The sequence below is a fragment of the Melanotaenia boesemani genome, chromosome 8 (genome assembly GCF_017639745.1).
Source record: "Melanotaenia boesemani isolate fMelBoe1 chromosome 8, fMelBoe1.pri, whole genome shotgun sequence".
Taxonomy (NCBI): domain Eukaryota; kingdom Metazoa; phylum Chordata; class Actinopteri; order Atheriniformes; family Melanotaeniidae; genus Melanotaenia; species Melanotaenia boesemani.
Genome location: NC_055689.1, coordinates 35,584,529 through 35,599,035, shown reverse-complemented (window position 1 = coordinate 35,599,035; position 14,507 = coordinate 35,584,529). Strand labels below are relative to the sequence as shown.

The window sequence follows — 14,507 nt, the reverse complement described above, 5'->3', positions numbered from 1 at the left end:
TTATTACCGACCCGTACTGCTAGTGGCCTCTCACTGAGGAAGTCCAGCAACCAGGTGCACAGTGTTGAGTCCTGTTGAGAATTATTATTCATTTTATTTTATTTAGAAGGGACCATGTACAGTTTCAGACATCAATGTTTCCACTTGTTGCATCGTACCTGAGTTAGCCTAAAGGACCATTTATGCTCGACGGAGACAGACGAACAGTTCTGTCAATCCACTATTAATGTCAAATACTCTTCTCATTCTGTCCATGTAGTCACTATGTCATCATCTTTCTATTTATTTTTATATTAGTCCAGTCAGCCTGTCTTCAATATTTTGTTCTCATTCTGTAAAATAAGGCGTCTCTCCTCTGGTTCAAAGTGGCATCATCAAAGGGTCTTGGTTCATGCCACCGAGGACCCAAACAACATCTCAACACTCTTTCAAGCTCGACATCATTCAACAGTCAAACCCCATTTCTTTCCTTTCTTCATGTTTCCACCACATCTCTCTCTTCAGTTCATCCACCAGGTTCTGACATCCATCCTCATTCAGTTTCCCATTGAACTTAAACTTTTCTTCCACTTTTCCAAACATCTCACATTTGAGGAATCCCTGCAAAACATGAACTTCACATCTCCTTCCAACTCCAAAGAACTCTTGTTCCATGGTGACAAGAGTTCTTATCGAGGTTCCCTGAACCCCCTTAAATGGTCCCAGACTATTAAATGTGTCCCACACACACACCTACATTTCTATGTGACTAAAGTAAAGAATTCCTCTGTAAATTCTTAGAAAATGAGAAAATTCAGCTTCTCACCGTATCTGAAGTCGTGGTTTGGACTAGTTGGCTCCCGTCACTCTCCAAAGGTCGGTCCGTCCTGGTCCGTCTGTGAACAGTCAATTCAGACGGGTTTTTTTCAGTAAGGAGGTCCCGGACCTCCACCGTGCACGGTACAGGTGCTTTCCTTCTGTTGGAGAGATACCTGGGCATCCGGTTCGAAGGACCAAGTTGTTATGAAACACACACACTCAGATCAGTGAGAAGACACAGCAGGTTTACTTGCAAGGAGTTTCACAGACAGCCAGAAGACAAGCTGAACACTGCTGAACTGACCTTTAGCTTAGGACACTTCTTTGTTGACCCCTAGTCCAACATTTGGGAACTGTTATCTCTCAGCCCCTGGTGCCGGACCCCTAGAATGAGGTTTACATTGACCGATCCCGGCAGGAGGGTAATAAGGTCCCTAAATGTGGTTTTACAACTGAACTCACTCCCAGAGGCAGACTTAAAATTACACAGAGTCTTGTTAAAACAGTTCTGGTCACATCATTTTCTGACTAGCTGTGTCCCTTACAGAGAGTCACAATATCATCAGCAACAGATTTCCATCAGTTTTTTAGTTTTTATTTAAGAAATCAACAAACAACATTCTAAAAAATAAATCTTAAATCTTATAAATCTTTTCTGTACGCCCAAAATATCCAAACCAAGTTAAATATGGATAAAAGTTTTTACGTTTCCAACAGTGAAACTGGGATCCAGATTGTAAAGTCCTGATCTAAAACAGAAAGACCTTCTAAGCTCCTGAGATCAGAGTGATGAAGATGAAGCAGCCAGACTGTTAACCAGGAGGAAGAGTAACTGAGAGAAGAGAAACTACAGATGAAAGAGGAGACGGAGAGATTCAGGGAGGAGCTGAGCTGTTACTGAACTATAGAAGAGACACAAACTTCCACATTCAACACAGTTCAACACACAAACCACAAACATCACCTTTATTCAACATGCTGATCTTCTGTCTTTTCATTTCTCTGCTTCTTCTTATTCTAACAGGTATTAATGGACTAAAAAAGAAAATGAATCTTAATGGAAATATTTAATGAAAGTAAATCATGTTAAACATTAACAAATATTTCTCTTCCTTTAGGTTTCAGTGATGAACAACTCACCACCATCAACATCACCATGTCCAGTTTAGAAGGAAGCTCTGTTACTCTGTCCTGCAGGTACACCAAGGGAACCTCTGATTATTGCTTCTGGTATCGACAATATCCAGGAAAACCACCAGAATTCCTGATTTCTCACTTGGAGTCTGGAGACATTATGAAGGATTCAGGATCTGGACATTCAGTTACAGTTAGAAAAGAAGAAACTCTGATGGATCTGGAGATCTCCTCTGCTGCAGTGTCTGACTCTGCTGTGTACTACTGTGCTGTGAGGCCCACAGTGACAGGAAACAGCAAAACTCTGTACAAAAACCTTTGGAGCAAAGACAACGCAATACTCCACAACGTCCACTAGAGGGCCTCACACACTGTTAAAGCTCTGATTGTTGAGTCATTGGACTGATGACAAAGACAAGAGAGAAATGAAGCAGTAAAGATCAGAGACAGAGACAGAGCTGCTGTGGAAGCAGGAAACAATCTGATTGGTTGAGCTGAACTGAAAACATCATGGCCCCGCCCACTGAACTTCAGCTCATCCAATGACATTATTTCTTCCTCATTCTACTGCAGTGGAAGAACATTGTTCATCTGCTGTGTGTCTGGCTTTAAGAACTCCAAAGACATGTTGCTTTACCTCTTTTTGCTTCTATCTCACATTCTAGGTGAGTTTAAGAACAGGGATTAAAGTTTGCTTGAAGCTGCTGCATTAACCACATATACAGACTGCATTTCACTACTTTTCTGCTTTCTTTGCTCTGATAGAATGAAAATCATCTTTGGATCATCTTGTAAATTGAACTGACAGAGTTCTACAGTTGATTTAGTTGTGAATGTCCACAGAGTAACACTGTACAGGAGACATTTTCCACTGTCTTCTCCTCTCAGCCTCATGGACAATGTTAGTCTGATGGCTTCATTTTCTCTACTTTTTCCAGGACTAAAAGCTGCAGACACAATCTCTCCTGATCAAGATGAAGTCAGTGGAAGAGAAGGACGACCTCTCAAACTCACATGCAGATATCAGACTGATGAAACCGTAGTTTACCTCCACTGGTACAAACATCATTCTGACCTTCAGGCTCCTCAGTTTATACTCTGGAAAGGAGCAAAATCAAGGAGTGATAGAGAATATATTCCTGAATCTAGTCGGAAGCGATATTCCTCAGAAACATCGTCTACAACAACCAGCCTGACCATCAGCGAGCTAACCCTGGCAGACACAGCTCTCTACTACTGTGCTCTAGAAACACAGTGATACAAAGTGTAGAAGAGGCTGTACAAAAACCTGAACACAGATATCTGACTACTCTTCAAAGAGGAGGGAAGTGGTATTCAGACCACAGCTTCATATCAGATGGATTCTGCTCATTCCTGTTTTATCAGAGTCTCTGTGGTTCCAGCTGTGGGAGGATTGACACGAGCAGCAGATCCACACCAACAAGAAAACATGAAGCTGCAAACACTCTGACTGGATCACAGCTGATATTCTCACACAGCTGATCTCCATCCAGTCGCACCACAGTTCACCAGCACAGACTTCAGGCTGGACCTGGTGTTCTACATCATCACTTTACAAGCTGTTATTGTTCGGATCAATACATGAGATCAGAAAAACAACCGGCAATGATCAGTGTGTGAAAAGAGGATTTTATTAAAGTAAAACAAGATGAACATTCAGCAACGACAGTGCATGTGGATGATTATAAATCTCAGATTTTTAACCTTTAATAACCAAGAAAAGTAAAAAAAGCTTGTTTTTGTAATTTTCTTCGTCCATGAGATGCTGAAGACGGAGTACATGAAGGTGAGGAGAAGATCTGATCTGCAGGAGCCTCATCTTCCTCACTGATAAGCAGCTCTAACGTGCACTGAAACGTGCACTGAAACGAAGCTCTTTAACAGCTTTGATCTACAGTGATGATGTAAAAACTTCCACATGGCACTTTTCCCTTTGGGACACATCTTAAGTGAACTTCTCGTCCGTATGACTTGCTATGTGGAACCTCAGGCTTTCGTTACTACATAAACCCGTCCCACAAATTTTGCATGAATATGGTGTCTGAGTGGTGTGTGTTCTCATGTGGTCTACCAGGGAGCTGTGCCAAGCAAACGTTTCCTGACACACTGTGCATGAATACGGCTTTTCAGCCGTGTGAGTTCTCATGTGGGTGTTCAGAGCATTACTGCTGCAGAAATCTTTGTGACAGACTTTGCAGGAATACGGCTTCTCGATTGTGTGAGTTCTCATGTGAAATTTCAGTAATGATGGGTGTTTGAATGCTTTCTCACAATATCTGCAAGGATGAAGGTTCCTTCTTCGCACGTGGCCGGTTAAATGCGCTTTAAATGCTGGTAAATGAGAATATCTTTTCCCACAAGTCTCACAAGGGTGAGGTTTCTCACAGTCCAGGATTCTTTGATGTTTCTGCAGAAGCTTTTTCTTTTCAGTCTTTGCCCAAGTGTCTCTTGCTTCTGAATTCTTCCCTTTATCTGTCATACAGATGTTCTCTGGAAGGGAACGGTTTACTTTTGCATCAGGATTTGTGGTCATGTGACGCTTGCGTCGCCCCTGTTTTTGGCTCTCAGCTGAGGGAGAGTTGAGAGAGAAGAGCTGGTCCCTGTTCTGTTCTGGTTCACTTTGACCATTTTCCTTATAAGCAGGCGTGACAATACGTGCATCACTCTGCTTCTGCACAAGCTGCTTTCCGTCTTGACTGAAGCATTGTTCATTTAGCTTCTCTTCAGTGGGTGGAGGCTGTAGATCCTCCTGGTCCAGACTGCAGTTGCTCTCTTTCCCACAGGACTGCTGGCCACTGATGTCCTCCCCACCAACGCGCTGCTCTGGAAGTTCTAGGTGGGAAATAAGAAAATGTTAGTAAAACCATCTTCTAGTGACTCTACACTCTGAACTTGTGCTTAAATATTCAAATAAAACTTTACATGTTCCGTCATGATAACTCCTTCAGTTGCAGCTGTAAGACCGAGGTCTCTAGAACTGCTGCTACCCACTTTGTTAGCCAGAAAACGCTACAGGGGTCTGAAAACTGGCTGAATATAGCCCCAAGCTCGGACGTGTGCGTCGCTGTAATCGGTGTACTGGAAACCGCGCGCTGACAAACGTGCTGCGTTGTTTGGAAACTACGATCAAACCTGTTCATTTTGTTTTATGTGGCCATTGTTTGTAATCAGTAATTGTAAATAATGCGTTGAAGTCCCACCTCTAACATACGTAACAGGTCCAACCGATTACACGGGGTTCACAGAAAGGTCACATGGCTGGACCACAAATTAGATTTCATATTCGAAGGAGGAGTTTGCGGACAGACATTCATAAGGACTATACTGGAAAAATACAGAACTCGGAATAATTTTGTGGAAAAGTAATACAGTTGATGGAATAATTGACGATGTGACGTCATTACCAGGAAACAGGCAGGACGTCCCGCCAGAGTCGATTCTTTAGATGGATAAAAAGCAGTGTTGGACTGTAACTGTGTAATCGTGTCTAAATGATCAACTATGAGACTGCAGAAGAACTGAAGTTCGCTTCTCTGTTTTATGCAACTATACATTTTAAGCCTGCACCTAATAACTATTCTGATGGTCGATTAGTCACCGACTATTAAAACGACTAGTCGACCAATCGGTTGTTATGTAAGTCCGACGTTACTCCTCTTTAAGTGTTCGAGCGTTGCAGACGTACTTCCGTCGTACACAAGGTCCGCTTTACAAACCTCACATGTATTTAATTTATTTTATACGTTTAACGTGAAGTTGTTCCAGACTGTTGACATCCTCGGCCGCCGTTTAGTTCCCTGGTCCGCCGCCATATTTTTCCCCCGGCGGACTTTAATGTGTATGTGCAACTCTCAGCAGAGATAAAAAAGAAGACGATGTCTCACTCTGTAGATTTTTTTGTTTATTGCTGACAACAGTCGACGGTTAAATTTGTTGTCGACTATTTTTCTTGTCGACAACATCGACTAATCGTTGCAGCCCTGATATGTTTAAAACATTAGAAAAGGTGCACAGATGAATCCTCTTTTTCCAGTCACCGTGTTTTAGTCAAAGCTGAAGCAGACAGTGTGACCTACCTATCCTGTGTAACTTCACCATGGGTTGCCAGGTAACATCCATCAATCTGTGATGAGGATCCATCTCCCTCAAGAACCGGACATCATGTCTTGCAGTGACTGGTTCTTCAGATTTGAGTTTGGGCTGCTCCCTCTCCTGACTGATGCAGGCCTCATCCCTTTTCTGTAGAGGGTTTGGGTCCTGCTGGTCCAGACTGGAGCTTGTCTCCTGGTACTGGACCACATGAATAGGAATGACTGGTTCTTCAGATTTGAGTTTGGGCTGCTCCCTCTCCTGACTGATGCAGGCCTCATCCCTTTTCTGTAGAGGGTTTGGGTCCTGCTGGTCCAGACTGGAGCTTGTCTCCTGGTACTGGACCACATGAATAGGAATGACTGGTTCTTCAGATTTGAGTTTGGGCTGCTCCCTCTCCTGACTGATGCAGGCCTCATCCCTTTTCTGTAGAGGGTTTGGGTCCTGCTGGTCCAGACTGGAGCTCGTCTCCTGGTACTGGACCACATGAATAGGAATGACTGGTTCTTCAGATGTCGACTGGCTCTGAAGCATCATTAAGGACTCAGTTAGTTTTAATACGAATTGCTTTTCCTCCTCACTGATACAGATTTTGTCCTGTTCCTCTGGAACCTGTAGAGGGTTCGGGTTCTGCTGGTCCAGACTGGAGGTACTCTCCTGGTACTGGATAACATGTATAGGAATGACTGGTTCTTCAGATATCGACTGGCTCTGAAGCATCATTAAGGAATCAGTTAGTTTTATTACGAGTTGCTTCGCCTCCTGACTGATGCAGGCCTCATCCCTTTTCTGTGGAACCTGTAGAGGGTTTGGGTTCTGCTGGTCCAGACTGGAGGTACTCTCCTGGTAGTGGTCAACAGGTATAGGAATGACTGCGTCTTCAGATTTGGGCTGGCTCTGAAGCATCATTAAGGAACCAGTTTCCTGTTTTAATATTCTCTGCCCTCTCTCCTGACTGATACAGATTCTGTCCTGTTCCTCTGGAACCTGTAGAGGGTTCGGGTTCTGCTGGTCCAGACTGGAGGTACTCTCCTGGTACTGGACAACAGGTATAGGAATGACTGGTTCTTCAGATTTGGGTTGGCTCTGAAGCATCATTAAGGAATCAGTTAGTTTTAATACGAATTGCTTTTCCTCCTGACTGATACAGACTTTGTCCAGTTCTTGAATCTGTAGAGGTTTTGGGTTCTGCTGGTCCAGACTGGAGGTACTCTTCTGGACAACATATCTTGGAATGATTGGTTTTTGGGATTTGGTTTTGGTGGGAAGCATCATAAAGGAATCAGATTTCTTTTTAAGTATTTGCTGTTTTTCCTCCTGACTGATGAAGACCTCATCCTGTTCTACTGGAGTCTGTAGAGGTTTTAGTGCCGGCTGGTCCAGACTGCCGTTCTTGTACTGATACTGGACAACAGGACTTGGACTGATTCGTATTTCAGGTTTGGGTCGGCTCTGAAGCTTCACAAAGGAATCAGTTTTCCGCGTTAATACAAATTGCGGAACCTCTGGACTAAGGCAGACTTTATCCTGATTCACTGGAATCTGTATAGGTTTTGGTTTCTGCTGGTCCAGACTGGAGTTCCTCTTGTGGTTCCAGATTGACTGGTCACTGAGGATCTTCTGTTTTGTATGAACATGTTGCCGTCGAGGTTCTGGAGGGACAAAGGAACAAACAGGTGACTAAAGAGGTTGTAGAAACATTTAATAAAACACATTCTGTTCAGCTTAGCCAGAGTCCACTGGGCTGACATGCAGGTCTAACGTGAACAGGGGGGCACTGGTAGGTCCACAGGGCTGACATGCAGGTCTAACGTGAACAGGGGGGCACTGGTAGGTCCACAGGGCTGACATGCAAGTCTAACGTGAACAGGGGGGCACTGGTAGGTCCACAGGGCTGACATGCAGGTCTAACGTGAACAGGGGGGCACTGGTAGGTCCACAGGGCTGACATGCAGGTCTAACGTGAACAGGGGGGCACTGGTAGGTCTACAGGGCTGACATGCAGGTCTAACGTGAACAGGGGGGCACTGGTAGGGCCACAGGGCTGACATGCAGGTCTAACGTGAACAGGGGGGCACTGGTAGGTCTACAGGGCTGACATGCAGGTCTAACGTGAACAGGGGAGAACTGGTGGCTCTGGGCCAGTTAAATGAACCTGTTAGGATGAGCGATGCACAATAACCATTTTGTTAAACCGATAACCTTCAGCTACTAAAGGCCGATACCAAAATGAAATATGTTGATTTTTTCCAGTGAAAAACTCTTAGCATGTCTCTCAAACATTTTCTAAAGATATCAAACAACCATTTGATATTATGTGTGAATACATTCGGCAACAGCGTCATACTTAGATGGAAGGCGCACATCAGCAAAGTAGCGGCTCGGCATCGTAAACCGTGGCTCTAAGTGCTGAATCAGACGAGAGAAAAGCCTCCGTCCTCAACAAGGGTAAAGGGCGGGCCATCCACCCATCCATCCATTTATCCATCCTTATTAAAAAAGAAAAACTGACATATCACATGATCCTAAGTAATCAGACCCTTTGCTCAGTATTAAGTAGAAGCACACTTTTAAGCTAGTACAGCCAGGAGTCTTCTTGGGAATGATGCAACAAGTTTTTCACACCTGGATTTGGGGATCCTCTGTCATTCCTCCTTGGAGATCCTCGTCAGTCCCATCAAGTTGGATGGTGAATGTTGGTGAACAGCCATTTTCTGGTCTCTCCAGAGATGCTCAATTGGGTTTAGGTCAGGGCTCTGGCTGGGCCAGTCAAGACTGGTCACAGAGTTGTTCCGAAGCCAGTCCTTTGTTATTAGCTGTGTGCTCAGGGTCATGGTCTTGATGGAAGGTGAACCTTCGGCCCAGTCTGAGAAACCTGGAGGAGGTTTTCTTCCACGATATCTCTGTATTTGGCCGCATTCATCTTTCCGTCAGCAACCAGTCGTCCTGTCCCTGTAGCTAAAAAACACGCCCATAGCATGATGCTGCCACCACGTTTCACTGTTGGGATTGTACTGGGCAGGTGATGAGCAGTGCCTGGTTTTCTCCACATATACCACTTAGAATTAACACCACAGCGTCCCATCTTGGTCTCATCAGACCAGAGAGTCTTATTTCTCATAGTCTGGGATTCCTTCATGCGTTTTTTTTGGAAAACTCTATGCGGGCTTTCATATGTCTTGCACTGAGGAGAGGCTTCCGTTGGGCCACTCTGCAGTAAAGCCCTGACTGGTGGAGGGCTGCAGGGATAGTGGACTCTGTGGAACTTTCTCCCATCTCCCTGCTGCATCTCTGGAGCTCAGCCACAGTGATCTTTGGGTTCTTCTTTATCTCTCTCACCAAGGCTCCTCTCCCACGACTGCTCAGTTTGGCTGGACAGCCAGGTCTAGGAAGAGTTCTGGTCGTCCCAAACTTCTTCTGTTTAAGGATTATGGAGGCCACTGTGCTCTTAGGAACCTTGAGTGCTGCAGAAATTCTTTTGTAACCTTGGCCAGACCTGTACATTTCTGTCTCTGAGCTCCTTGGCCCGTTCCTTCGACTTCATGATTCTCATTTGCTCTGACATGCACTGTGAGCTGTAAGGACGTATATAGACAGGTGTGCCTTTCCTAATCAAGTCCAATCAGTTTAATTAAACACAGCTGGACTCTAATAAAGGAGTAGAACCATCTCAAGGAGGATCAGAAGAAATGAACAGCATGTGAGGTAAATGAGTGTCCAGCAAAGGGTCTGAATACTTATGACCATCTGATATTTCAGTTTTTCTTTTTTAAATAAGATTTCTGGATATAAATTCTCTAAACTTTCATTCTTAGCTTGACTGTTTAGCTTCACCTCTGCACCTGCAGCCTCTGCTACTGGGAGTTAAGGGTTAACATCTGGTCTCCGGGTGTAGCATCAGGTCTGTAGATGTAACTATAAACATGTGTGGTATCCACAGAAAGTCCAGAATCTCAGCTACCAGCTCAGTAAAACCATTTCTATCGCCAACAAACACAGTGAGGACAACAATAATTCAAAGACCAGGTACACAAAGTCTGAAAAACATGTAAACACAGATGATGTTTCCCCATGAACACGAACAAACGGCTCCTCTACTGAAAGCTCACATCTCACAGATTCCACAGCTGGAAGTTTCATCTTAATATGACCAAGATTCACCGAACCAGAGGCAGAAGAAGACCCGATTTATGCTGCACGCTTGTAAAAGTCAGAAAGCATGTCTTACCTTTGCTGTCTTGCCTAAAGTAAACCCACATTTATTTAAATAAATGAATAATAAAAAAATAAATAAAAAGTTCTTCATTGTCTTTTGGGAGCAGTTTTCCGTCCAAAAATCACAATGTTGTACCATCTGCACGAGTTTAAACAAAGAAAGAAAAATGTCGGTTCTTCTTCTTCTTTCTTAAGCTCCAGACATTAACCCGCTGTCTCCTGATCAGACGCACCGCGGCAGCAGGGAGGGAAAATATATATAATATTATATATATACGCACAGGACCATGAAATAATTAAACTGTTAAATAAATATATGTTTTTACATACATTCATTTGTATTTTAACTAATTAATGACACATTAAGTAATTATTTAATTATATTTTTAATTAATTCATTGTGACACTTTTACTCCTCCATAGGTGTCCCAGTAAAACAAATAAATAAATGAATGAATAAGTAAAAACGGGCCTAAGACTTGATGTAAGTATCCCAGAAGAATAAATAGTAATGATGTGCAACAATAGTAAAATATCTATTTCTCCTATACCAGCATTTATATAACTAAACTTTCAGGATTGGTAGGTAGGAACTACTTCTTCTTCCGCCTTCTGAAGGCACATAGCAAACAAGACCCAGTGTCGCGTCATGCAGAGCAGTTCATTCACGGATCAGCCTGACACGCACCGGCCGCTGCTTATCCGCGGGCCGGACGTGGAGAGGGTGAGCAGCTTTAAATATCTGGGTCCACATCAGCGAGGACCTCACCTGGACACTCAACACCACACAGCTGGTGAAGAGAGCTCAGCAGCGGCTGGACTTCCTGAGGAGGCTGAAGAAGTTCTGCATGTCACCAAAGATCCTAGAAACTTCTGCAGCTGCGTGGTTGAGTCCATCCTGACCAGCTGCATCACCGTGTGGTACGGCAGCAAACGCCTGCAGAGCGGTGAAGACTGGTCCAGGATCACCAGGATCCGCTGCCCCCTCTGCAGACCATCTACCAGCACAATCAATAATCTGCAGCTGGTTCAATCTAAACGATCTCAGTACCACCGACATTAACTTTCATTCTATTGTATGTTCTGCTAAAAGCAGGTTAATCTGGGATCTAGCTTATATGTGATCTGTAGCAGAGAGGAAAGCTGGTAAATTATTCTGTGAGAAGCAAGAAGTTTGTTCTTGTTCTCGAGGCCGCAAGAACAAGAACAAAGTTTGCATTGGTCCGGTCTTTCATTCTCCACAAGAAGCTTCGTCCACGACGGGGTGGGGATAACTGTGGGGGGTGTCTGTGGTTTTATGTGCAATGAACTACTGACCCGGTGATTTCATATTTAACAAGAAACTTTGTACCTGGCAAGGCGGTTCCTGTCTTTATTTTCCATGTGCTGTATTCATTGTTTGTACTTTTTCACCACCTCAATCAGCTGTTAAGGCCTTAAAAAAAGCCAGTCCAACAAGACAAACAGGTCTAGAGAAATTAATATTACTGTGAAATTCCCTGTTTTTTGTCATGGTTTCGCTTCCTTTGTGTAGCTGAGTTGTTTCCCGTTTTATTTTGGTTTCTGTACTTTCTGGTACTTTTAATAAACTATTTGTAAGCCTTTTTACCTTTTGTTACTCCTGGGTTGCTGTATTTATAATTAAACCTGCACAAAATTAGACAAATGATTCGACAATTATTTTAAAATGTGGTTCCATCAAATGCCAATCTGGGGATTATTGTTGCATAATAATAATTATTATGCCCAACATATAAAATTTACATGTACATAAAAATGCGCTGAATTACTGCGTAGCCACGAGTTATTTATCTCGTTTCCTCGCGTTAGTGATCCTTTGCTACGATTTAATAAAACATGGACAAGGCAAACATCCTGAGGACAAACATCTGTACCGTACATACCTCTTTTACGCGGGTTTCTTTTCGGTCTCCGGCTGGTTTCCAGCAGTCTGCGCTGACGATCCATCGCCTCTTCGTACTGGACGATGGTCTTTTCAAACTCCGTCAATATTTCCTCAGCGGCGGCTGTTAGTCGCTCGCTGATTAGTTCTCTAAAATACTGAGTTGAAGACATTTTTAAAGCTGCGGTAATGTGCTGCAGAGAGACTGGTCCTCTTCCAACAGCCCACGCTTCAGGAAAAACACGATCCTGGCGCCTTTTTCTTGTTTACATCCGCCTGATGTCACGCTTTAAAGTTCCGTTGGAGAACAAGGTTTAAACTATTGTTCCGTCTGGGTCAGCTGTTTACGTTACAGTTTAAAAGCATTATTATTATTATTATTATTATTATTATTATTATTATTATTATTATTATTATTATTATTATTATTATTATTATTATTATTATTATTATTAATTTGATTTTTTTACTTACTTTTTTTAAGTTTCTAGCAGAAATCTTACCTCTAAATTACTAAATAACTAAAGCAAAATTCTGAGTATCAAAGCTATAATGGAAATTTAAAATAAAACATTGATTCATAAACAATACAGAACCCCAAATAAAATAGAAACTTTACTGTATTTGTATAGAGACAATTACAACAAAGTCATCTCAAAGCACTTTAGAGACCCAGTACAATTAGATGCAATTCACTGCAGTTAAACTATAATCTAATTACCCACATTAGTTCAATTTATAGTAATCAGAATCAGAACGGGACTTTATTGCCAAGTGAGTTTGCACATACGAGTATGTTGTCTTGAGGTGGAGGTGCTAAAACAAAAAGCAACAAAAACAGAAAAAATATCATAGCATTTTATTTCTAAAGCACTTTAAAACAACATACCAGCTGACCAAAGTGCTTTACAAAGAATTAAAAAGAATATTTGCAGGGCATAAAGTATAAAAAAATTACACATCTCTGTGAGAGAAAAGAGAAAACGCCTGTACGCAACACAAATATAAAGAGTGTAATGCAAAGGAGAGGTCTCTGTGTGTGTGTGTGTGTGTGTGTGTGTGTGTTGGGGCTGGGTAAATAAATAAAATATAAAATGGAATAAGAAAAAAAACAGATAATATGCTACATCATTGTTGAGCGATGAGGTAGAGTATTATGTAAATTCTCATTTGTAGGAGGTGTCAGTTTATGAAACCTTACTGGTGAGTACGACAGCAGACGGGAAGAAAGTGTTTCCATGGTGAGAAGTTTTGGTCCTGATGTGTTGCAACCTTCTGCCAGAGGATGATCCTTCCAGCCCGGCTCAGATCCTGGACCAGTACAGGTCCAAGACAGAGGGCAGATTGCAGCTCTGAGCCGACTGGACGCTTTGCTGCTGCCTGCTTGTGTCTTTGATGGAGGCAGATGTGTGTGTTCATGTAAACCGGTACATAAAAAACTGTTTAGTTAAAGATAAAATATACAAAAAAGATAGAAAAAATAAAACAAAATATTTTTACTTTCCCAGAGAATGTGAAGATACTTGATTTAAACTGATAGAGTAATTAAAGTACTGTAGAAAATGTGGGGTTGGATGTGAAAGACCACCAGTCTCCAGCCGCCTCCTGTTCCACTTTTAGAAAGTCAGACTCTGCCCTCTGTGGTCAGTCATAAAAGGGAGATTAGATATTGGTCCATGGACTGACAGATCAGATGAAGCAACGTTGTGATGCATGTCAATAAAAATAAACTGATCTGTTCTACGTGGAAGTGCAGCGCTTCTGGTTGTTAGTTTAGCTGAAGCTGTTCTTGCCTGATGGGATCAACAGGACAGAGAGAGCTGAAACATACATTTTGAGTTTATGGTGCATCACTGACAGTAATGCAAAGAATAATTTTTTTCTCACGAAAACATTTAATTTGTAAAGAAAATCTTGAAGTCGTCATCACAACTGAGAGTTAAAGGAATACATGGCCTGGCTACAGGGCTGGAAAACATGGGAATGATGGATGATAAGTAGTTTTGGCTTTTTCAGAGGTATGAGATCTTCTCTAATGAACCTACGCTGTAGCTTAAGTAAAGAAGACACTCATGTTAATGTTTCTAACAGAGCAGGTTAACAGGAGGAAGCGCCTCATGATGAGCTATTCTGCACAAGAACATCTGATGAACTCGTGAATTTTAATGAAACACCTTCAGATAAAGTTTTGATAACAAACATTCAGCTGCATCACACAACAGACTGTCAGAGCTGATCACTTCTAACTTCTTCTACAATGATTCAGCTTCTTACTGCTATGACTTTTCATGTGGAATAAATCACCAGCTTGTGTGAAGCTTCCTCCGTATCGACGTCTCTGATATCT

At 42.5% G+C, this 14,507-nt stretch overlaps 1 protein-coding gene across 2 annotated transcripts; it reads right to left on the bottom strand.

The window, feature by feature from the left end:
- Positions 1 to 3,626: 3,626 nt before the first annotated feature.
- LOC121645094 (zinc finger and SCAN domain-containing protein 21-like) lies at positions 3,627 to 12,360 on the bottom strand. 2 transcript variants are annotated; one of them, XM_041993453.1, is made up of 4 exons: positions 12,162 to 12,360; positions 7,030 to 7,694; positions 6,030 to 6,840; positions 3,627 to 4,785 (listed from the first exon to the last, which is right to left on the bottom strand). In XM_041993453.1, the coding sequence occupies exons 1-4, from the start codon at positions 12,331 to 12,333 to the stop codon at positions 3,899 to 3,901; spliced, it is 2,535 nt and encodes an 844-aa protein (XP_041849387.1). In that variant the 5' UTR covers positions 12,334 to 12,360; the 3' UTR covers positions 3,627 to 3,898. The 2 variants fall into 2 exon arrangements, with proteins under 2 accessions (XP_041849387.1, XP_041849386.1); XM_041993452.1 differs by having other exon boundaries at positions 6,030 to 7,694.
- Between the last annotated feature and the right edge of the window lie 2,147 nt (positions 12,361 to 14,507).

What these genes read in the sequence shown, in the direction of transcription:
- LOC121645094 (XM_041993452.1), bottom strand. Translation starts at nt 12,333, where the DNA reads ATGTCTTCAACTCAGTATTTTAGAGAACTAATCAGCGAGCGACTAACA. An exon ending in AAGAAACCCGCGTAAAAGAG is followed by an intron (nt 7,695 to 12,161) that starts GTATGTACGGTA and finishes TTGTCCCTCCAG; the next exon opens with AACCTCGACGGCAACATGTT. An exon ending in GGTGAAGTTACACAGGATAG is followed by an intron (nt 4,786 to 6,029) that starts GTAGGTCACACT and finishes TTTCCCACCTAG; the next exon opens with AACTTCCAGAGCAGCGCGTT.